Raw genomic sequence first — 24,662 nt, 5'->3', positions numbered from 1 at the left:
AATGTACTATTATATAATAAATATTTTCATAAGAGGTTGTATGTATGGTAGTTCTTCCTTGGTGCCAAACACTTTACTTGTATTATCTCATTTACTTATTAAAACATAAGCAACACACAGCCAAACTTCCACGCCTCCCACACAACCACCCTTTGGATATTTGTGTTAATAATAGTAATGACTAGTTGGGCATGATGGTACATGCCTGTAATCTCAGCACTCAGAGGCTGAGGTGGAAGTTTGAGGACAGTGTGGGCTACATAGTCACTTCAAGGCCAGCCTGAACTGCATAGTGAGACCTTGTCTGGAAAACAAACCAAACAAACAAAAACTTATGATACGTTATGTACATGTACCAGCTTCCCATGATGAATGTAATAATTATCTACTTCAACTGTATACTAATAAAATTAAGAATTAAAAAGATAATTATCAGATGTACACATACCCCTATGTATTCACTCCTGTACACATCAGACATGGGAGTTTATCCTTCTGCTCTACACATTTGCATACATGTGCATATACACACATGTATGTGTCACTTCTCAGCCAGCTTTAAATGGGGTTAAATGATCACTGGGCATTAGGTCCTTTCCCAAAGATTGTGTTCCTGTTGGCCCTGATTGTGCCTGCCCCTCCCTTGCAAAATCAGCCTGATATCTTGGCATCATGAGCCCCTGATCTATAGTACAGCATGGAGCAACCTGGCTCCTGGTTTAGCTCCCATCACTCTAGAGCCAGTGCTGCCAAGGGGCACAGTATCAGTAGGGGAGTGGAACACTTCTGGCTAGTGCCAGCAGCTGCAGAATAGCCCTTGCATGTGTGGCAGGTGTGCATTTGCCACACATCCTCTGTGTCAGGGCAGCTGCCACACTGCCTGGCTGGCTGCCATTTCAGGAAGCCCTGGGTGAGACCATCAGCCACCTCTGAGCTTGCATTTCATTAGTAGGCAGCTGTGTCTGTAAGCTTGGGGGCAGCCACTTCTCTGCAGTGTGAAAACAGATTATGTCCCACCTGATGGCATGAACACTATGGGAAAATTTCATTTTGTTCCCATTCCTTCAGTTTTTGTAGCGGTTGTACCTCTAAGATGTATCTAGGCAAAGCTCTTGGGGAGTAGTCTGCACCATCAAGTGGTTAGTGAGAAATGTGGTTCTTGAGTGTCACCTTGAGCTCTTCCTTTTTTCTAGCATGGTCTCATCTTACCTGGTGCATCATGGGTATTGTGCCACAGCCACAGCCTTTGCTCGAATGACTGAAACCCCGATTCAGGAAGAACAGACGTCCATAAAGAACAGACAAAGTAAGGTTAATTCTCCTCTCCCTTTTCCTTCCTTACCTGTCCCTAACTGCTGTCTGGCTCATTCCATCCCTGGTTAACCTCTCAGGAGTCTATTTACTCTGGTCCTCACCACTTTGAAGACTAGCTCTCCACCCTAGGCGAGCTCTAGGCCCTGCTTCTGTCCTTTAAAAAAACACTGCCCAGACCTGAGAAGGTCTCAAAGCAGCCTCCTTAATTCATACTGTCCAGAGTGGGCCCTGGCGTGGCTAGATACCATTCTTCCATGCTTGTTTGCATATTGCTAAGTCCTGGATTCCACTCAGCCTCCTATTCAGGGTCTTTCAGAAAGAGTATTTGCATCTTATCAGACCAACTCCCTGCCTTTCCTACTATTTATTTATTCAACCTTAGTAGTTCTGCTTGTTTGTAACCAGAGAGCACTGAATGGTCAGGTAGGGTGAAGCTGATGCTTGGTGGCTGCTGTGGTAGTGCTTCTCTTTTCTCCCCATCACTGGTCCTGCCCTTTGCAGATAACCTAGCTCTTCCATGGCCAAAGGCATGTCTCCTGATGCTCATGCAGGCCTATGTACTGTGTCTTTGGAGCCCTTTCATAGAAGGAGGGGTGGGACAAGACACAGAGAGCCCACACAGGAGATAGGAGGAGAGGAGTATGAGGGTGAGTGGGTGTATGTGTCTGAGTGCCTGCCTGCGTCTCTCTGAGCATGTCGTCTCTGTGTATGTGCATGTGTGTCTGTGTCTCCCAGAGAAGCTGTATCAGCCAGAGAGACCGAAGGGGATCCCAGACTTGGGATCTACAAATGAGAGCGCCTCAGACCCATAAGTCACTCCCAGTAAGACGCACCAGGCCCCAGAGCAGGCATGAAGGCAATAGCAAGATGTTCATGGCCCAAGAGGTGTCATCATCAGAGGCACCAGCATAAGGAGAAAGACCACCCTTCCCAGAAAGGAGCACACTGCAGCCTCTGAAGACTGCCAAGGCATGGGCTCTGGCCTCAAACTGTTTACTCCCATTGCTTCTCCCCTGTGAAGCCTGGAAAGAATGAAGTCTGTCAGAAGCAGAGCCCTCAGGCCACTGGCTACCTGAGTGCCCATCCTCAGATCATAGGCCTTCCTACAGCTAGGGCCCTTCTCTTAGCTGGGTTCCTGACCACATGTACCCCACAGGAGTGGGCCTCCAAACTCACCACCTGTCTCTGGGCTACAAGTTCCCCTCCATTTTCTCCTTATTTTTGAGGACTTTGCAGAAACCAGGCTCTGCTGTGGGGCTGGACAGCCAGGTTCTCTCCTCAACCATTGATTCTGTGAGTCTGCATTGATTCTCTTCTGTCTGCAGGGCTCTCTAAGCCAGCCCATCCGACTCTCTGCTGGCCCTTGCTTTGGGCTGGTCAAGTTCCAGGCATGTGCTCTGAAGAGAGTCTGTGGCCTTCATTCACTACTGCTATGTTTTTGCTCTCTGCAGAGATCCAGAAGCTGGTACTAGAGGGCCGGGTGGGCGAGGCCATCGAGACCACACAGCGTTTCTACCCTGGGCTGCTGGAACACAACCCCAACCTCCTCTTCATGCTCAAGTAAGTCCAGGCCTCCAGTCCTCAAGCTCTGCCCCTCAGCTGGCTTCAGGAACCTGCAGCCCGGGCCAGGCCCAGAGCATTGCTGCTCTGCTCCTTCTACAGGTGCCGACAGTTTGTGGAGATGGTGAATGGCACTGACAGTGAGGTCCGCAGCTTGAGCTCCCGAAGCCCCAAGTCCCAGGACAGCTACCCTGGCTCCCCCAGCCTCAGCCCCCGGCATGGCCCCAGTAGTTCCCACATGCACAACACAGGTCAGCCACTCTCCAGAGGGCTCTGGGAAGGAAGGCCACCCTACATACCCTTCCCTGCACTGGGTTCAGGTCTTGCCTGCTGCTGGATTGGGGGAAGGGAATGGGAACTACTGTGGCTATCCCCAGGGCCCACCTTAATGGCAAGCTGCTCCTCTTCCTCTGACCATCTCCAACTTCTAGGAGCAGACAGTCCCAGCTGCAGCAATGGCGTCGCGTCCACCAAGAGCAAACAGAACCACAGTAAATATCCCGCACCCAGCTCCTCCTCCTCGTCCTCATCCTCCTCGTCTTCCTCCTCCCCATCCTCCGTCAATTACTCCGAGTCCAACTCAACAGACTCCACCAAGTCCCAGCCCCACAGCAGTACAAGTAACCAGGAGACCAGGTGCCTGTCTTGCTCCACTCCCTCTGCTCTGCTTCCACTCTGCCCACTGGGCCCATTGTAGTCTGTCCTTTGAATACTTCTCGCTGCCCTTCACCCCACCTCCATCACTGCTCTTTGCCTGTAGTGCTAGCTGTTGACCTGCCAAACCAATCACTGGCTCTGGCTCCTGCGCCTGCTCAAGATTTAGTTGCCAGTTTCCTTAGACCTGGCTTTCTCTGGAAGTGCTAAACATGCCAGATAGAAGGGGTCTCCTCCAAAGGGGCTGGACTATTCTGAATCCCCAAAGTATATAATGAAGGAGCTTTTGTGGGATCTGGCTTCCACACAGCCATTTGGCAGGCAGGGCACATGGGCTGCAGGCTGTAGCTCTGGGTAGCTTTCAACAGGTCTTAGGTATGACTCAAGGCCCATCAGGGTTTAGCTTCAAGCCAAAGCCACAGAGATTCCCAGTGGGTCCTGTGGAGCCCAGGCATTGGGGATGAGGGAGATATGTAGAAGAGGTCAGTGACAGGCCTCTGGGAATAGCTGTGGTAGAAACCAAGTCTTGGAGACAGGGAAGCTTGAGCTATCCTTCATGCTCCTGGTGACCCTCAGCTTATGTGCAGCAACCCTGGTTAAAATCTGCATTGAGGCGAGCAGGCTGCTCCAGCAGCATCCCCTTAGCCAACTCCCCTCAACTGTTCTCCACAGCGACAGTGAAATGGAGATGGAGGCAGAGCATTACCCCAATGGTGTGCTAGAAAGCATGTCCACACGCATTGTCAATGGTGCCTACAAGCATGAGGACCTGCAGACGGATGAATCCAGCATGGGTAAGGGATATGCCCTAGCATGTGCTACCATGGTGTTTCCTGACTGGCCAAATGGGCTGGGATGACAGGTGTTGGCAGTTTGAAAAGCTCCAGCCAGATCAGGACCACTGCCTTCTTAGCCAGTCATGGATAGGTCCTTGAGTTGGCTTCAGATGTGTACAAAGGTCCAGGCTGGAGCAAGTTCAAGAGTATGGACACTTGTATGTGTACAGAGCAAGAAGAGTGAAGCTTTCCCCCTGGCTATGGGCAAGGTAGATGAGAGTACCTCTGTTCTGGCTGCTCTTCTAGCCTTTGCTTGCCTCTAGCAGAAGCTGCAACTTCCTTGGGTCCTTCTTTCCTTTCCCTTCTCACCCCTCCAAATGTGTTCTCTGTTGGCATCTGGTTGCAGATGATGGGCATCCTCGACGGCAGCTCTGTGGGGGCAACCAGGCTGCCACAGAAAGGATTATCCTGTTTGGCCGTGAGTTGCAGGCACTGAGTGAACAGCTGGGCCGTGAGTACGGCAAGAATTTGGCCCACACAGAGATGCTACAGGTAATGAACAAGCCAGGTCTTCACACAGAGTAGGTCCCCTTTTGGTGCTTAAACAAGGTAGCTCTAGGAGGGTCCAGGGGTAGCAGCCGTAGGGCAGAGTGGTCTCTAGTCTGGTCTGCATTAAGAAATGGGGTGTCCAGGGTGTACTCATCCTCTTCAGGCTCTACATCTAAGTATGGTGAGCACTCAGTGGACACCATGAAGTGCCCTGTCCCCTTCTAGAGCCATGGGGTTGTATGTAGTGTGTTATATAATCCTCTCAAAAGTGCCCTGTCCCTTAGGATGCCTTCAGCCTACTGGCCTACTCAGACCCCTGGAGCTGCCCAGTTGGCCAGCAGCTTGACCCTATCCAGAGGGAACCTGTGTGTGCTGCTCTCAACAGCGCCATTTTAGGTGAGTGCATGGAATAAAAGCAGACACTGACCCATGAATGCCCATAGTGGTCTGTTCACATCATTCCCTGGAAAGAGCAGAGAGATAGGCACAGGCCCTCTCTGATGATTTATTGAACACCTGGGCTTCCAGGGCTGAAAGTAAACCCTGTATCCAACTGAGTTGGTTGCTAGATCATGAGTCAGGCCATAATTGTGGGCTCAAGCCAGCCCAGTGTTCTAGAGAAGGCCAAGGTCCTCAGGTTCCTAGTATAACTGCAGGGCCATGGCTTAGTAACTCAGACACTTACACAGACACTGAACACTGTGTTCTTGAAGATTCTATTATTTTCCCCCACCTTTCGCCCCCAAGGGAATTTCAACCTGTGCCCAAGCCCTGGGCAGGGTAGTGACTGGGCCTTGTATCTCCTCCACAGAGTCTCAGAACCTGCCAAAGCAGCCCCCTCTGATGCTCGCCCTGGGCCAGGCATCTGAATGTCTACGGCTCATGGCCCGAGCAGGCCTGGGATCTTGCTCCTTTGCCAGAGTCGACGACTACTTGCACTAGCTGACCATGCTGGCAGGCATCACCTGGCCCTCCTTCAGCCCCAGGGCTAGAGCAGCCCTGCCCTCCATAGGCATCTGGCACAAGGACCTGGAAGCCATGGGCAGAGTTCACTCCTCTGGCCTTTCCCCCACTCCCCTTTCTTCCTTCCTTTCTTCTCCCCCGCCCGACCCCGTTTCTCTCCCCTTCATGTGCAGCGGCCTGTGACACAGTATTGGCTGGTTACCCTCATGTAGCGCCTTCTCCTTTAAAGGGAGTTTTGTTTTGAGGAGGGGTTGGGGTTTTTTAATCTTTTTTCCTCCTGACTGAGCCACCAGTGTTTATCTCGGGAGAGTTTGTGCTGAGCTGGTTTCTGCTAATTTAGTGATGAAGCCTATCCAGGTTGGTGATAGCTTATTATTTTCATAAGTAAAAAAAAAAAAACAAATGAGATTATATATATAAATATATATATTAAAAAAAGACACAGTATTTATCGTAGCATTAGTGGTCCAGCACCTCTTGGGTGAGGTTGTCTAGACACCATGTGTTTTTTTATTCGAGTCCAACTCATTAAAAAAGAGTCATCTCTGTCACCTCAGCCAAGTGATTTATTTTAGGCTCCCCTTTTGTTGAGCCATAGGCCCAGTTGCCACCCAGGGAAGCTGAATAGGTGTTAGGGGCCACTTGATGGGTAGGGTCAGGCTAAGCTGGTTTGCAGTAATCCAAGAGGTATAGGTCCCTAGGCCTCTGAGAGCTGACTGAGCCCAGAACTGCAGAGCCAGGGGTCCAGAGAGGTGATGTGTTGGCCCAGGGCCACACAGCAAAATGGAAGCAGAGGGTCCTTGGCCAGCACACTGTCTACCACTCTACCCTGTCTCTCACTGCCTGCCTTGTCCCTCTCTCATCTCTTCAATGCCCTGCCTTCCCTTGTTGTTAAGATGGCCAAATAATTCATTTACTCTCAACTGATTGCCTGGAAACTACCTGCCTTCCACCTGAGAGCTGCTGTGTGTCAGGCTGCCAGGAGGAAGACTCCATTGCCAGAACAGAGGCCCTTGAGTACAGGGACTGCTTTTTTCCTGCCTGGTCTTCACCTCTGCCACACAGCTTTGATGGGATTGCTACTTTCTATGGAGAAGCCGGTACCTTGTGGAGGCAAATTCTTGAGCTGCTCGTCCTTGGAGTGAATGGAACCCTTGACCCCTGGGCCCAGCTTCACTGCAGCTGTACCAGGCCACTTCCTATGGCTTGGCCTCAACCTAGGAAGAGGAAGGGACCCAATGGGCTTTATGAACATCCTACTAGCTGTTTCAGAAGGGTCCTCACAGCTGGTGGAGCAAAAATTGTTTCCCTACCACAGGAAAGGATGAGAAGGCTGCCAGTACTTGGGTGAACCATTGAGGAAAAGACTGGCTACCTAGGAGGAGGAAAGGGAGGAAGCCTACATAGAGGAACATCTGGAGAGGCTGAGATTTCCATACCTGCTTCAGTGTGAGTGAGAGCCCAAGCAGTCCCTACAAAGGTTAGGGTCAGTCTTGGAAAAGCCAGAAGTTGAATTTCCAGTCCCTGTCTGCACTGGGTTAGGTGAGCTCCTGCCCCATGTTAGTGGACATGCAAATGTTTGGGATGGCCTATGATACTCTGTGCCCACTAAGCCTCACAAGGCCCACAGCTGGACAACAAGCAAAATGACTGAGTTGGACAGCTGCTGGTGAAAGGCCTGGCTCTGAGTTCTTCCAGAGTTTTGCTTTGGGAATAATCCTATAGGCACCTTTTTCTTGGTCCTACCAGGGGCCCAGTTGGAAGCCCACAGACCATGACATCAGGAGGTATTGTCATGTCTATAAAGGAATTTCATCCTCTGCAAGGCTGGGAATACCAAGCTCCAAACTTAGAGGTTAGGAACATCAGGCTGTTAAAATGGTCAACCTACTGGGATTGGAAATTAAAACCAGAGGCTCTTGCAGCTGCAGTGGAGTTCAAACAATATCTCTAGCAATCTTTTACAGATAAACAGTCCCAGGAGATGAAGTGACTTGGCCAAAGTCATGAAGCAAATTAGTGGCAGAGCCAGGACTAACCTACTCCTTGTGGATTGGGCAGTACTGTTTAGCCCTGAAGTTGAATAGTAGATGAGCTTGGTGAAAGGTGGGTTAGGTTGGCATGGCTTCCAGCAGTCTCTGAGCAGCTGGTACCTCCAGGAGTGTGTCAGGGATGGGAGCGGGTACCTGGATTTGGGTTGTGGAGAGGCTGAGAGAGGGTTCAGGAGGGCTCGGGACAGCTGTGAGCTGCATGGGGTTGGGTGTCTGGCTCACACTCAGAACCCATGACCACCTCCCTGTTTTCTGTGCCTTATCTCACTTTCAGCTGAGTCCATGTTGTTTACTCTGTTCCTCTCCAAGGGGCTGTCTGTCCCAATTGGACAGCTCATCTTTGGAACATAAGCCTTTGCCCCACAACCTGTGGAGAGGTCCAAAATCAAGCTGCTTGAGCTGACTGTCTTGCTGATAGTCCAGGCCTACCTGCAGCTGAAGGAGCCCCTTATGCACACTCAGTCCTATCAGCCTGCTTCCAGGAGCCTGCAGTGTGGAAGGCACCTGGGAGCAGCCCTGTTGAAGGGCTGGACCTGACCCGTGGGGTTTAGGAAGAATTCCTCACTCTTTGGGGTCATCTAGTCCTGGGGGAGCAGCCTTCCCTACTTCCCCTTGTGACACCAGATGGTCGCTCCTTTCAGAGTGGAAACTGGTGGACCACTTAAAGCCAGAACTCCCTATTCCCACCCACATGGGTCTGTGGCTGGGTGCAGGCCGTCAGAACAGGGATACCACAAGATAGAGAAGTGGAGACCTCCTGGCCACCCAGCACCTTCCCAGCCCATAAGCAAGCACAAAGATGAGACAGAGGACTGTTGGAGCTAAAAGTTCCTTTGGTTGCTCACAACTCAGGTATGCATGTCGTGTGGCAGCTGGACAGCAGAGCCCTACTTGACCACCAGTCTTGGGTACTGGACCTGCAGCCAGAAAGTGGTTTCTGGCTGCCCCAAGCGCCCACCTCTTTGCATAGGGTTTTTCCTCCATTAGTAACTACAGCTGAAACAGACATCCTCCACATTGTGCACACTGGTTCTGCCTTTGTCCTCCCAAGTTGATACTTGGCATTAGCATGAAACTTGTGGGCGCGGGAGGGTTGAGAGAGAATTCCAACACAAAACATCCTATTAAAATTGTACTTGAGAGATGAAAAAAACTCCTGTTGTATTTTGACAGAATTATTTTTATTAAAATACACATCCATGAGCAGTCATGAGTGTTTGGTCTCTGTTTTGAGTCTTACTGGGATTGGTATCCATTTTGTAACACATCCTGTCTTGTGGAAGTATTGGGCCCTTATCAGCGTAACTTTGGGATACTCTGAGCCATGCTGTCTCAAGAACACTTGAAACTTCAGTATTTTAAAGACCACAAAGAGGACAGTTACTTAAGCTTCAATTATTTTCCTTTTATGGTTATGGTGGCACATGGCCGTAACCCCAGCAATCAGGAGGCTGAGGCAAGAAGATCAACACAAGTTGGAGGCTAGTAAGTTCAAGGCCATCCTAAGCTACATAGCAAAACCTCATGTCAAAACAAACAAACATTCTTTCCCCTGAAACTGTTTTCACTGTAGACAAGAAAAACAGCAGATTCAAGTTCAGAAGATGGCTCACAGGTGGTCTTCCCAAAAAATGAGATTTTAAGAATGTAATCATCCCTTGGTATCCATGAGCATTGGTTCCAGGGACTGCCACCCCTTATACCCCTACAGATATCAAACTTTTTGGATGTTCAAGTCCCTTATTTAAAATGGTGTAATATTTGCATATAACCTGCATATATTTAATATACTTTAAATTGTCTCTACATTATTTCTCACACCTAATATAAATGCAATATAAACAGTTGTTATTGTTTTAGGGAATGATGACAAAAGCCAGGCATGGTATTCAAGCCTGTATGGTTTAAGGCTAACCTGGGATACAATAGCTGAAGGCCAGCCTGGATCATACCAACAAAAAATGACAAAGGAAACAAAATCTATACATGTTCAATAGAAGTTTTGTGTTCGTTTTTTTGTAGTACAAGGGCTTTCACACTGAGCTACAGTCCTACCCCTTTTTAAGCTATTGAGACAGGGCCTTGGTAAATTGTCCATGCTTGGCTTGAACTTGGAATTCTCCTGTTTCGGCCTCCACAGTGCTTGGACTACAGGTATAGGTACACCAAACATGATTTTTTTCTTCATTAGTATTTTGTGTGAGATGTTAGTTGAACCCACAGGTGCAGACCTCGTGGACACACAGAGTTAACTACATTTCAAAGATCCCCACCCCTGAGGAGGATACCTTGTCAGTCTGAGCTTTAAATCCCAACTCAGATGTTTACTAACTTGGTGACCACAGAAAAACTGAGTTTCAATTTTCCTTTTTTTTTTTTTTCAAGACAAGGTCTCACTACATAGTTCAGGATGGCTTCAGACTTGCAGCAATCTTCCTAAGTGCTGGGATTACAGGCATGAGTCTCCAACATCTGGCCAGTTTGCCATTTTTAAAATGTTCATCCATCCGTCCTGTGGAAGTAGGGGATGGTAGCATACTCACAATAGTATTTGGCATATTGGGATGCAGTACTTATGAGCACTCTCCTTCCATGAGAATGTTCGTGATGTGTCTGACCACTACTTCATTCTGCCTCCTCTGACCCCATAATGTCATGGTTTTATGCAGAAGGATTCAGAGGACCATACTGGTGTCCCCCTGGAAGTGGAACTGGAAACAGCTTAGGAGGCCAAGCAACTAGGTAGGAGGCTATTGTAGTAGGCCACAAAGAAGAGAGCAGGGCTGAAAACTGTGGAGATTAATGTTGGCACAAGGGAGATGTAACAGACAAGGCAGTGAATGCAGGCTTTGAAGTGAGTGGCAAGGTACATAACATGGAACATAAGGAAGGAGATAGTGGCTAAGTCAGTGGAGTAGGAAGGTTTGTTGAAGAGCATGTAAAATTACATCTCTGGGCTGGGGATTTAGCTCAGTGGCACCACTTATGCCTCTCAAAAGGTCCTAAGTTTGATCCCTGGTACCGGAAAAAAACTTATCTCAGGGAAATATAGTTTCTGAAAAAGTTCCTCAGAGGTGTAGTAATCAAGAAAAAATCTTGGATGTTGATCATGAATATTAAGTAGCTAGCTAAAAGTGTTAAGATGTATTGCAAAACCCTGTATTTTTCAAATTTGTATTACTTTGTTCCCTCTTAATAGTACTATTGACTCTACAGATTGAGGCGGGGTGAGTGTGTGTGTGTGTGTGTGTGTGTGTCTGTCTGTCTGTCTCCTGGGATTGAACCTAAGACTTCATGCATGCTGCTAGGTAAGTGCTGTTACCACCCAGCTGCATACAGCTCAGATCTTTGTGTGCTGTGTGTGTATGGTGTTTGTTTCTTTAGTATTATGGTCTTGAACTCAGTACCGAGCAAGTGCTTTACCACTGAGCTACACCCTCAAACCTAAAGATTCTTAAGTTAGAACTAGGGGAGGAGGAGGAAAGGAACATCAGGTTAAACACTAAAGTCCTGGTTCCATAAGTAAAAGCTGGAGTAGGTTTATTTTCCTCCAGATTATTGGTTTTCATTTCTTTGGGGGGGTGTCTAAAAGGGAATGATTTTGCCTCCAGAGAAATGTTCAGCAGTGTCTAAAGGTAGTTGCAAGTGGGATTGGGGTCCTACTGGCATCTAGTAGAGGCTGGGATGCAAATAGCTCCCAACAAATAATTAGCAGACCCAACAGAATCTGCTCTAGAAGCATGGAGCTTTGAATGACAAACACACTCGCTAAGATCTCTAGCTAAGATCCAAGGGACAGCTCTGCAGTTGGGCAGCTGGTCATGTCCTCACCCCATTGCTGCTTTGGAATGATGGCTGGAGAACCTCCTGATGCAGTCAACTGGGAGCCCAGGAGTCATCAAGTGAGTCAGACAAGTAGGCACAAACCTCCTCATGCAGAAAATAACTCCAATCACATTTCCTACAGTGCTACTTTCACACTAAGGGCTACCCACTTTAGTACTTCAGTAGTATGGTGAATCAAAAGGGTAGCCTTGCTATAACATTTATTTAGTTAGGACAACATGGGTCCCATTGAAGAGGTTTTGGTGCAGTGGCACACACCTCTAATCCCAGCTAAGGCTGAGGCTCAGCTGAGACTGAGGCAGGAGGCCTGCAAGTTGAAGGCTACTTCTCAAAATAGAAAATAAAAAAGGGAACAAGGGAAGGAGGGAGGGAAAAAGGAAAGGACCAGAAAAATGAAGATAGAAGGGAAAGGTTGAAACAAAGCTTCTGTACATAGGGAGGGAAGGGGACTTGGAAGGAATGGGATAAAATAAAAAATTTTAAATTAATAAAAGGGCTGAGGGGTGTAGCTCAGTGGGAGAACACTTTGTAGCATGCGCCAGGCTCTGGGTTCAATACCCAGTACAAAGGGGAAAAAAAGTCAAGGGGACTGAGGTCACAGCCTAAAAGGGTACTGATATTTAAGGAACAAAAACATCCAGAGGAAGAGGAGCCCAGACAGGAATATGAAAAACAGGAAAGCGAGTCACTGGAAATCTAGAAGCCAGGAAATCCGACAAGTTCGAGAGACCTGGCCTTCTGCAATGATAGGTCGTTGTCCAAAACAAAACTTTGCTTCTTTACAGGAAAACCAAAGTCGACCACAATTTCTACGAACAATTTACCCGAGAAAAACCAAGGGTGAAAGCGCATTCGCACACCGTTTCCGCTGCCGGAAATACAACACCAGCACTCCCTCGTCTGCCTGTCTAGGTTCCGCCCCCAACGAGCGAGCGTGCGCGGTTCCCGGCCCCAGCCCCTCCCCTCCCCTCGCCGGTCCACCCCCTTCACGGAGCATGCGCTGTCCTCCCTCTGTCCCGCCCCTCCCCTCCAGAGCCCCCGGTTCCTTAGAAACCAGGCGGCGTGTTCACGGTGTCCGGGCGCTAGATTACGGTGCCTGCTCATCCCGGCCAGTCTCCTTCAAGGCTGACGGGTGTCCTTCGAGACCCGACCGGACCCATGGTGTCGGCTGCGGCGCGGAGCGGGCGATGCCAGCGTGCCAGGTGAGAGGCGGCCCGCGGCGGCAGGCGAGGGTGAAGGAGGGCAAGGCTCGGCCGCGAGCTGGCCCGGGGCCTCGTCCTCCGCCTGGCGCCCTGGGTTGGATAAACAGAGTCTGGCTGGAGGGGGCTGTGCTAATTTCTAGCACACGCGCCCAGGTGCGAGGGTTCGTCTTCACCACAGAAATGGGACCTGCACATTTGGTGATAGCCTTGTAGAATTTTAGATTCCGGGGGACCTCGAGCATAGCCCATCCCTCTACAGAGACGAAAACGTAGTTTCCCCCCCGCCATGTGCTGAGCAGACTCCCTACCTGTGTGAGGCTGGACGCTTATGGATGAGGATGTGAGTAGTGTGCAAGGCTCAGACAAAGGGCTCATGCGGTAGCTGGTCCATCCTCTTTCAGAATTAGATGGGACTTTTAGGGGATAAATTTATATTTAAAAAAACGAGTATTCAGCCGGCCGTGATGGTTCACGCCTTGTAATCCCAATGGCTGGGGGGCTGAGACAGGAGGACCACGACGACGAGTTTCAGGCCAGTCTGGGCAGTGTCTCAAAAAAGGAAAAAGGAGAGAGGGAGAGGAGAAACAGGTGCTCAGGTGACAACTGAGATAAATCAGAAGGGCCTGGCTAGGCTGTACCGACCCCTGGGTACCCTTTGACCAGTCCCTATCCTACCTTTGAAGCTCAGACTAGAAGCAGATGGACTTGAGACAAAAGGTGAAGTAAGGCACTATGAAAGCCTGTCATTCTTGAATGGTGAAGGAAGAAGAGAGCTTGAGAATGGTTATGTGGAGTTACTTTCCAGTAACTTTCTTTCCAGTTACTTTTCCAGACCACAGCAGGATCTAAAGAACAGGACAGGAATAGAAAAAAATTAAACTACATTGGGTGGGCACCAGGGCTGTTTGTAAACTACACTATTGATACTCACTGTTCCTACAGTGTCATGCTGAAGGCATCTAAGGAAGAAAAGGAACCGAGTCCAGATACCACCCTTGTGACCTATGAAGCTCAAAGGCCTTTGAAGGAAGACCCCATAGCCATAGCCCTTCATTTGAAGGGAGCAGCATTTAAATTAGAAAAGACACTTACAATGTTACTGTGATGTAGATGATATGGAGAAGATGGTTGTCTTTGAGTAGGGAAGCTAGATTCATTCTTGATTAAGAAAGCCATTTCCTTTTGAAAAGCTGCACAAGAGAACAAAAGAGTTTTCAGGCCATTCGTTTCACAAAAAACTGGAAAAAAAAATTACTGCTTTTGGGCTGGGAATTTAGAAAATCTGTCTAGACCAGGAGATGAAAATTTTTAGCAAGCAGTTCTGTTGGTAGCATCCCCGTTTTACAGATGAAGGTTCTGTTAAGAAAGTTGTTTGTCTTACAACCTGATTGTCCCACTTTTTCTATGGACTGATCAGTCTGGTCTAATTATTATTTTTTTATTTACAAAGAAAATTTGAATATATGATTTCTGTAATAATTTTAGAACTCAATAGTAAGACAGCAATGAAGGAAAAAAAAAGGCCTAACCCCTACCCCAAACAAAAGCCTTAAAAATGTGCAATATGAGCCCTTTGTGGTGCTACACACCTGTAATCCCAAGACTCTAGGAGGCTGAGGTATGAGGACCCCAAATATGAGCCCAACCTAAACAATTTAGCCAAATTGTCTCAAAATTTTAAAAAAGGAACAGGGGAAGGAAGGAGGGCTGAAGTTTTAGTTCAGTGTGAAAGCCCTTAGGTCAATCCCCAGTACCGTTTTAAAAAAAACATAACAGGGAGAAAAAATTATGTGATTTTTTTTTGTTTTGTTTTTTGTTTTGTTTTGTTTTGAGATAGGGTCTCACTATGTAGTTGAAACTGACCTGGAACTCACTATGTAGCCCAGGCTGGTCTCAACTCACAGTGATCCTCTTGCCTCAGCCTCCTGAGTGCTGGGATTACAGGTGTGAGCCACCATGCCCAGCTGATTTTTTTTTTTTTTCCAAAAAGTGGTCCCTGATTTGGACCACTAAAGTCAGTGTGTTGCTAGACTGATAAAACTGTCAGAGTATATTTGACTTTGTAGCAGGATTCCCCCTCACAGAGAGATAAGATATATTGGAAATAAAATATGTCAAATCAGTTTAAGGAAGAAAGCTTTGTCTTAGGTGCATAAATGAATGCCAGAGAATTACTGTAGATATAATGGCAGTGCATTTTATTGACATTTTGCACCTGTGTAGTTACTTTGTGTAGATACCTTAAAGATAATGAGATATTATCAGAAGCCTGCATAATCTATGGGGAAAAATCAATATTACTAATCAGATTCTGTCAGGAAGGCTTCGTGAAAATTTGGTTCTATGTAGAAACTCCCATTGCTTTAGTGTTGACTCGGGTGGAAGGAAGAAAGAGGCCAAAATTCAGATAGAGATGTAAGGGACCAATTACCATTTGCCCTCTACAGGCTTGTGTGGGATGTGGGACTGTTCCTTGAAAGTAAATGTGAATAACTTCTTGAGTGAGCAAACTGTTGTGAAAAAGTTCTTCTTAAATATGGCTGCCAAGTGCCTCATGGATTTGTGTGTATTTTCTGAGCTCTACTATCAGATAGATAGTCATTTTGTTTTGTTTGTTTAGAGGGGAGTATTCGAATTGCAGAGAACTCTCAGTGCATTTCTAAGTTACTATAACAATGAAACCTTTGGCAAATAATTACTTAGCATCTACTCAATTATCTTGCAACTGAGGGCACTTACCAAGTCTAATCTATAATAAAATAATCAGTATATGACAGGCCAATGGTGAGGAAACTTTACTAGATAAAACAGTAATACTAACAGGATCTACTTTTTTTTTTCTCTGTGTTGGACATTAAATCCTAGGGCCTTCTACAATTCTACCACTGAGCTACATCTCAGTCTTTTTAAAATATTATTTTGAGCCCTATATGGTGGTGCATGCTTGTAATCCAGGAGGCTGAAACAGGAAGATTGCTGCAAGTTGAGACCAGCCTAAACTATACAGTGAGACCCTGTCCCCGCCCCCCCAAAAAAAGAACTAGAACTGATTTGTGAAAGGAGTTTGGAACTTTTTGGAGATATGTGCTGGAGAAGCAGTCCTAGAATGCTGTGAGGCAAGTTTAATAGGAGATTCTGGTTGGAGCTCAGAAGACAAGAATGCTGATAGAAATGCAGATAGTAAAGACCAGGGTGAGATTTCAATTGGGAACAAAAACTCCCATCAGCAGTTAGACTCAAGACCACATATATATGTATGTTACTCTCTGGCAGAAAATTTGTCTTCATTTACTCAAGTCCTCATACTTTGTAGGAGAACGATTGAGGACTGTGGGCTAACATTTGGCAGAGGAAATTTCAAGGAAGCCCAACATCCAGGTTGTGGCATGGGTATTGTGGGGGGCTTTTGGCTAGCTCAACAGCACAGCTGAGTGATTTTAAAAATTTTGAGTTTCACCAGAAAGGAAGCTTCTATAAAGTTGGGGCCCACAAAGATGGAGCTGAGGAGAGTTTGACTGCTGCAGAGAGTGATTTTAAAAAGAAGCCAAATGCTGGATATGGTGGTGCATGCTTGTAATTCCAGCTCTGCAGAGGCTGACACAGGAGGATCTCAGTGACTTTGAGGCCAGCCTGGGCTCAGAGTGGGAATAAGCAAGGAATGAGCAAAACCAGCCCAAGAGAGAATCTATGAGGGCTTTAACCACCAGGAATTGGATAGGGGCAAGGCCACCCAAGCCCTTTGGAGATTGCATCTTGCCACAACTTCCCCTAGGTGCTGGATATAACAACAGGATTTAGTGTTTGCCTGCTGAATTTTGATTTGTTTTGTTTTGTTTTTGCACCAGGGATCGAACTCGGGTCCTTGGGCTTTACAAGGCAGGCGATGGAACCACTGAGCTAAATCCCCGGCCCTGTTTGTTTTGTTTTTTGAGACAGGGTCTCACTATGTAGTTGAGACTGACCTGGAACTCACTATGTAGCCCAAGCTGATCTCGAACTCACAGTGATTCTCCTGCCTCAGCCTCCCCAGTGCTGGGATTACAGGTGTGTGCAATCACGCCTGGCTTTTTTTTGTTTTGTTTTGTACGGGGATTGAATTTGGGACCTTGTGCTTTCAAGGCAGGTGGCAGAACCACTGAGCTAAATCCCGAGCCCCTGAATTTTTATCTTGTTTTGGTCTAATTTGTTGGACCTTCCTTTCTTTTGGGAATGTGTACCCTGAGCCATGGTGTGTTGGTAGTGTTTAACTTTTGATTTTTTTTACAGGTGTTTACAGCTGAGAGTTTGCCTTAAGTCTTAAGAGAACACATTAAACTTGAGCTGGCTTGCTTCTTTCTTTCTCTTTCTTTTTTCTTTCTCTTCCTTTCTTCCCCCACCCCCCTTCCTTCCTTCCTTCCTTCCTTCCTTCCTTCCTTCCTTCCTTCCTTCCTTCCTTCCTTCCTTCCTTCCTTCCTTCCTTCCTTCTTTCCTTCCTTCCTTCCTTCTTTAGCAGGTACTGGGGATTGAACTCAGGACCATGTGCTTGGAAGTCAGGCTTGTTGCCACTGAGCTAAATCCCCAGCCCTAGACTTGGACATGTAAGCAGTGCTGGAACTGTTAGGACTTTGGTAACTCTTAGAGATAGACTAAATGCAGTTTGCATAAAGAGATGGACATGAGTATTTTGAGGGCCAGGGTTGGAACATTATGGTTTATATCCACATATCCCCCCTAAAATTTCATGTGATCATTGGTGGGATTTTGGAAAGTGATTGGATTATTGGGGCTGTATAGCTGACTTGATATTAGTATGTAGGGTCTGGTCAATAGAGGGGAGGATTGGGGGTGGGCCCTGTAAAGATTTATCTCTTTCCTGGCTCCACCTTTGATGTTCCCTGCTTCCTGGAAGCTATGCCTCTGTGCCATGCTGTCCTGCCTTGGGGCCAGCCAACAATGGACTAAAACTTTTACAAGGATGTCATTATATCTCAGCAATGAGAAAGTTACTAAAACTCATGTTTTAAAAATGTGAACGAAAGATACTTGATATAAGCTTGGATTCATGAAAGTTAGAAGAGAGAGAGAAAAACGTGAAGTTATGACTTTAGAGATTTAGTCAAGAATGAGTTCACTATGGCTGGGTGTGGTAGTACACACCTGTAATACCAGCACTCAGGAAGCTGAGGCAGGAAGATCACTGCTAGTTCAAGGCCACCTTGGGATACATAATGAGTTCAAAGCTGGCCTGAACTACATAGGGAGAACCTGTCTCAAACAAAAAGAATGATCTTACTAAAGTACCATCACAACAAACCAAGACAAAGGAATTAAAATTTTCTCTCTTAGAAAATAGATTGCATACACAAGATATGAATATTTGTACATTACTTAAACACACTTGAACCCTATCTGTAAATGCTTGTTCTTAGTTGTTGCTCTTAGAGAATTGTAAGTAGCTCTTTTGTGCTTAAGTACTGTCACTTCTCAAGGTAGCCAGTAATAAAATACCTCTGTAGATTCCAGAATAGCTTCAGAGTTGGGGGAGGGCGTAACTGGCCTGCAACCTCTTGTTTGTTTGTTTTGTTATGGGGGATCAAACTTGGAACCTTCCTCTTGCAAGGCAGGTGGTAGAACCACTGAGCTAAATCCCCAACCCCTCCTGCAACCTCTTAAAACCCTTCCTGAGACCTGCTTCTGTCAGGATTTTAATTGGTTCTCTATAATGGATTAAGGATGAAGGCTATGAAAAATGAAGACCAAATAGTGAGTGTATATGTTCCTTCTCATGAAGATAGCTATGTTTTTCCTCATTTGTCAAGTTTTCTACTTATAAGAGTAGAGAACCCCAAAATAGAATTCAAAACAATTCTACTTGGCTTTGAGATTTACCATATTCTTTATATTCTCAAAAAAATGTATTATTTATTTTCACAATTACATTTTGCTTAGAATGATAACCTTAGGCCAGTCATGGTAACCTATAATCCTAGCAATATTTATAATCCCAGCACTCAGACTGAGGCTACAGCATGAAGATTATAAGTTTGGGCCCAGCTTGGACAATTTAGTAATTTGGTTAGACCTTGTCTCAAAACAAACAAGCAAGCAAAAAAATGAGGATGTAGCTCAGTGGGAAGGCCCTGGGTTCAGTACCCCCTTCTCCAAAATATATAGCCTTAGGCAGATCATGTAACCTCAGGATCATAACTTTTCTTTACTTTTTTTTCCCCTCCTTGATATTTGCATGAGCCATAATTTCCTAACCTGTATAACTTGTAACAAAACAAAATGAAATGGCTTCAATGTCTTACACTAGAGAAATTAAAGAAGTGGTTCATATAGTCAGTGACATACGCTTAAAAGTCCTTGTAGAAGGGCTAGGGATGTAGCTCAGGTAGTGTGCTTGCCTAGCATACGCAAGAACATGGATTCAATCCCCAGTACTGGGAAGAAAAAAAAAAAGGAAACTACTTAAAATAACATGAAAAATTTTTATGCTGAATAGTAAGTAAAAAAACTCAGGACACGAAATTGTGAATACAGTTTGATCACAGGTACATCAAACAGATGTAGGCTGGGCATGGTGATGCATGTCTGTAATTCCAGCACTCTGGGAGGCTAAGTTAAGAAGATTGCAAGTTTGAACCCAGTCTAGACAACTTATCAAGACCTTGCCTCAAAGTAAAAAATTTTTTAAATGTGCTGGGAGTGAAACTCAGTATGAAGGCCCTGGGTTCAATTCTCAGTACTGAAGGAAAAATTTACAGATGTAGGCTGGGCATGGTGATGCATGTCTGTAATTCCAGCACTCTGGGAGGCTAAGTTAAGAAGATTGCAAGTTTGAACCCAGTCTAGACAACTTATCAAGACCTTGCCTCAAAGTAAAAAATTTTTTAAATGTGCTGGGAGTGAAACTCAGTATGAAGGCCCTGGGTTCAATTCTCAGTACTGAAGGAAAAATTTTTTCAAAAAGTAAAAGATTATTACCAAAAAAAAAAAAAAAAAAAAAAAAAAAAAAATAAAAAAAAAAAAAAAAAAAAAAAAAGAATAAGAAAAAAACACAGTATTTTTTTTTCTTTTCTTTTTTTGGGGGGTGGGTACCAGGGATTGAACTCAGGTCCTTGTGCTTCCGAGGCAGGTTGTGAAACCACTGAGCTAAATCCCCAGCCCAAAACACAGTATTTTGTGTAATGTACTATACTTTGTATTGGATTATATTTTTTCCATTTTCAGAGAATGAGTCTTGCTATGTAGTATGTGCCAGCTCTGAACTCTGTATGTACCCCAGGCTGGCTTCAAATTTGTGACCCTCCTCCCTCAGGCTCTCAAGTATTAGAATTATAGCATACAGCACCCATCACACCCAGCCTAGAAGAGTTTGTGGTTTTTTTGTTTGTTTGGTTTTGTTGAGATAGGGTCTTACTATATAGTTCAGGCTGTCCTTGTATTTGCTATGTAGCCCTGGCTAGTCTTGAACTGGCAGTGATCCTCCTGCTTCAGCCTCCCAATTGCTGGGATTATAGGCATGTGCTACCACAGTTTATAATGCAGGAGGATTGCAAGTTTGAGGCCAGCCTGGACTACATAGCAAGTTCAAGGCTGGCAGCAAGACCCAGTCTCAGAAAACATACATACATACAAATTGATGTGTGGGATTGGGGATGTAGCTCAGTAGTAGCATGCTTGCCTCATATGCACAAAGCCCTGTGTTCTATCCCCAACATTGCAACAATTAATTTTTAAAATTGTGTATGGAACAGTGCTGACAGGGACTGCACAGCACAGATATTTCCTATTTCACGTGTCAGTGAGCCAACAGTAATGAGGTTACCTGGATCATAAATTTACCTGTGCGTAATTGAAAAGTGACTATACAGATCTTACAGTCTTTCCTGAGACTATTTCTTTGGTGCTTGTTGAAAGGTTTTGATGCTTAGGGTTCCTTTTGTGCTCATTGATGAGTGGCTTTCTGTAAAAAGGGGGACCAGATATTTCCAGTCATCGTGGAACTATTTAACCTTCCCAGTGACCAGAGAAGCCAGGTAACACAGGTAGAGAACACCTGTCTGGGTTGTGTCCCTGGATACGCTAAGAATGTCCTGTAGTGGAAATCCACAAGAAAGTCACTTGAGCCACCCAAAGTGTCTTTTTCTGCCACAGAAAGAACAGAGCACTTGTATCCACATAGAAGGTTTAAAACACAAGGAAAATTTAAGTCATTTAGTTTTGTCCATTGAAAACCATTTTGTTAACCAGGTGTGGTGGTACACACCTGTAATCCCAGCACTTGGGAGGCTGAGGCGGGAGGCTGAGGCAGGAGGATCTCTGTGAGTTCGAGACCAACCTGAGCTACACAGTGAGTTTCAGAGCAGTCTGAGGACATAGTGAGACCCTGTCTCAAAAAACCAAAAAAAGAAAAAACAAGAAAACCATTTTGTTTCATTTTTATTTCAGGGATTGAACACAATGCCTTCACATTGACCTACATCCCACTGAGAAAACATTTATCTTGATAATTAAAAACAGGTGGAGATACAGTTCAATGTTAGAGTACTTGCCTAGCACATGTAGGGCCCTGGGTTCAATCCTCAGCCCTACAAAAACAAAAACCTCATCTTTTTGGGACCACAGATAAAACTAAAGTAAGCAGCACACTTGTAGTGTTGGCTACTTCACATGCCTTACAGATGAACACTCTACAAAGCAGAGTCTTTGTTCACAGGCCTGCCACAGGGAACAATCTTTGAATACTGCCCACATTACTGGGTCAGATTAGTCCTTGGTCTAGAATACAGCAAGAAATGACGACTATAAGCTCCAGGAACCTGGCCTGTTTGGGTCATTCTTATATGCCCCAGGTTCTTGTGTAATGCCTGATTCAAGCGTGTTTAAAAATATTGGGAAATAGCCTGGGATGTTGATTCATGCCAGTAATTACAGCACTCTGGGAGGTTGAGACAAGAGGATCATAAGTTTGAGCCCAGCCTGGGCAACTTAGTTAACTTACAGAGACCCTGTCTCAAAATAAAAAACTTTAAAAAGGATGTGGATGTAGCTCAGTGCAAAGGTGTCTGGCTTCCATCCCCAGTACTGGGATAGGATAGGAGATGGGAGATGGAAAATAGGATAGGACAGGACTATAGTGGCTAGATATTGTACCATTAAAGGGGGAAGGGTGAGAAGGAGGTTCATGTTTGAGTGAAGGAAAAATTCATATCGAAGAAGCTAATAGTCACACACATAAGAATTTCTAATAGACACTTAAGTAGTATGGAGCTGGAGTGAGGGCTGGAAATTGAAAGTTAGGAATATTTGTGTGGAGGTCATAGTGAAGTTGATGAGTGAGATAAAGTTACTTGGGGAGAAAGAAGGGCTGAGGGTGGGAATTTTCAGATTGGTGTCAGTCTGCCTCTTGCTCTTAAGTAACAGCAGAAAAGAATAATACTGCTAATTGCCATATTTTCAAAATCAATAAAGGGCTAGGGGTATAGTTTAGTGGTTGAACACTCGTGTGAGCAAGGGCCTGGGTTCAATCTCCACCACTGAGAAAAAAAAAAAATAGAAAAACAGTGAAGATATAATACAGATAATAGATGAGTGCTTTTCCTGTTATCACCTGCAACCTTTTTTATTTTAACTTTTTAATTTTTCTTTTTATTGAGTTTATTGGTACAATCTAGGTATACAATACAGTTATATTCATTACTGGGATCCTGTACCTTCACATGACAGGTCTTGGTTCTCATTTTTTCCCCTTATCCCTGCCCTCCCTTCACTCCCTCCCCCTCTCCCCATTTACAAGCACTTTATTTCCATTTTCTCATATTTTCTTTTCCCTTGTTCCCTTTCCCCTACCCTTCCCACTTTCCCTACACCTTTAGCCCTTTTCTTCCTATTTTACACTATTAAATTATCCCATTAGGATCTTGTATACTATTATAGTTTTTCACACCAGAGAGGTTTTATTTGTTTTTTGTTTTTTGTTTGTTTTTTTGAGGCAGTGTCTCACTATGCAGTTCAGGCTGTATAGCTCACTACATAACTCAGGCTGCCTTCAGACTCCTGGTGATCCTCCTGCATCAGCCTCCCAAGTGCTGGAAATCACAGGCTCACAGGCATGTGCTAGCATGGATGTCTTATTTTTTTGAGACAGGATCTCACTGAGTTGCTATATTTCCCAGGCTGGGCTTTAACTTCAATCCTCCTGCCTCAGCCTTCCAGAGTGCTGGGATTACAAGTATTTGTCCCCATGCTCAGCTACCTTCAGCTTTTTAAATGTAAATCCATATACTTCTGTGGGTGTTAAATTTATTTTTTTATGACCTTGTGTATCTGACCCTCTCTTTTGTTGTTGCTGATAAGACAGGATTTCACTATAACTGTCTGGCCTTGAACTTGCTGTGTAACCCAGGCAGATCTTGAATTAACTTTCTTTTGATTTTCCTGCCAGTCTGGCCTTGAACTTGCTGTGTAATCCAGGCTGATCTTGAACTAACTTTCTTTCTTTCTTTTGATTTTCCTGCTTCAGCTTCTTGCATGCCAGGAGTACAAGTATGGTACAAACCTCACTCAGTGTAACTGATTTTCTTTCTTTTTTTTTTTTTTTTTTTTTTTTTTTTTTTTTTTTTTTTTTTTTTGTACTGGGGATTGAACTCAGGACCTTACACTTGCAAAGCAGGCGGCACAACTACTGAGCTAAATACCCAGCCCTAACTGATGGTTTTTATTTTTGTTTGTAATACTGGAGATTGAGCCCACAACCTTCACATTATGCTATATCCCCAGCCCATTTTTTCTTTCTTTTATTCTGAGAGAGGGTCTCTCTAAGTTGTCCTGGCTGGGCTTGAACTCAGAATCCTCTTGCCTCAATCTTCCAGAGTGCTGAGGATACAAGCTTGTACCCCTGCACTCAGTTTAGCTGACCATTTTGTGCACTGGTTTCCTCTGGAACATGGAGAGGGGTGGAGTGGAGACTTGGTGTCTCTGCTCTCTGATTCCCTGGTGGCTGCCTAGGAGTTTGCTGCCCTGACAACTTGGTGAGCTGGGGGTTATCATTTGTTTCCCCTGCCCTGCTTCTGTTTTTGTTCTCAGTCGAAAGACAGAATCTTTGAACAGGTGGTATCAGTGTAGGTTCTGTTCAGGAAAACTAACCATTAGAAAACTAAATGGACTCTTGTTGAAAGCGAGATCCCAAACCATTAATTCTAGCTATAATTTGTAAAACTCCATGTTGATTACTTTGGCTCCTATCTTTCAGTGGGAACATAAAAATATAGGGGAAGAGACTTCCTCATAACTGTCTAAAAGCATTAGTGTTACTGTTTCAGACTCTTTAAGTTGCAGGTTGGTTGGATAATTATAACTGTTTGTAGTCTTTCAGCTGTGAACATGCATCTCAGAATTTGGAAGCTGCATGTTTGTCCCAAGTTTGGGCCCTGCTGGTGAGGTCCAACTGTCTTTGCTGTATGGGTCCAATGTGGCTAGTTACATGTAGTTTGCCCATCTGGCACATTGGCTCCATTTTGGAACTCAAGGGGCCAGAAGATAGGCTGGAGGACTGTAAGACACACCTACCTAATTCTTGGTATGTGACTGTTGCTAAAGGCTGAATGGAAGGCATTCTTGTTTATTTCCCAACAGGTTCCTGGTTTCTGCAAAACAAAAACTTTTGGTCTTTGGCACACCCCCTCCTTTTTGGCTGGGGATTACACTGAGGGTCTCACACAGGCTTAGCACAAGTTTTACCTCTGAGTTACTTCCTAGCCCAT

General features: G+C 45.4%; 2 protein-coding genes across 3 annotated transcripts in view; both read left to right on the top strand.

Moving 5' to 3' along the window:
* Positions 1-9,068, top strand: part of Ranbp10 (RAN binding protein 10) — a 69,019-nt gene extending 59,951 nt beyond the window's left edge. For both annotated transcript variants that reach the window (XM_010612272.2, XM_019205752.2), the window contains 8 exons: positions 1,194-1,306; positions 2,766-2,874; positions 2,977-3,125; positions 3,306-3,510; positions 4,201-4,322; positions 4,711-4,856; positions 5,138-5,249; positions 5,665-9,068. In XM_010612272.2, the coding sequence (XP_010610574.1) occupies positions 1,194-1,306; positions 2,766-2,874; positions 2,977-3,125; positions 3,306-3,510; positions 4,201-4,322; positions 4,711-4,856; positions 5,138-5,249; positions 5,665-5,795 (1,087 nt within the window). In that variant the 3' untranslated portion in view covers positions 5,796-9,068. The remainder of the gene's footprint in view (positions 1-1,193; positions 1,307-2,765; positions 2,875-2,976; positions 3,126-3,305; positions 3,511-4,200; positions 4,323-4,710; positions 4,857-5,137; positions 5,250-5,664) is intronic.
* Positions 9,069-12,678: 3,610 nt separating this feature from the next.
* The window catches only part of Gfod2 (glucose-fructose oxidoreductase domain containing 2), a 36,742-nt gene continuing 24,758 nt past the window's right edge, over positions 12,679-24,662 (top strand). The window contains exon 1 of the mRNA XM_010612250.3: positions 12,679-12,915. The gene's annotated coding sequence lies outside the window, so the exon portion shown is untranslated. The remainder of the gene's footprint in view (positions 12,916-24,662) is intronic.

Source organism: Fukomys damarensis, unplaced genomic scaffold, assembly GCF_012274545.1.
Source record: "Fukomys damarensis isolate Sample0158 unplaced genomic scaffold, DMR_v1.0_HiC HiC_scaffold_32, whole genome shotgun sequence".
NCBI lineage: Eukaryota > Metazoa > Chordata > Mammalia > Rodentia > Bathyergidae > Fukomys > Fukomys damarensis.
The sequence above is the reverse complement of the archived record's forward strand: the minus strand, read 5'-3'. Positions and strand labels throughout refer to the sequence as shown.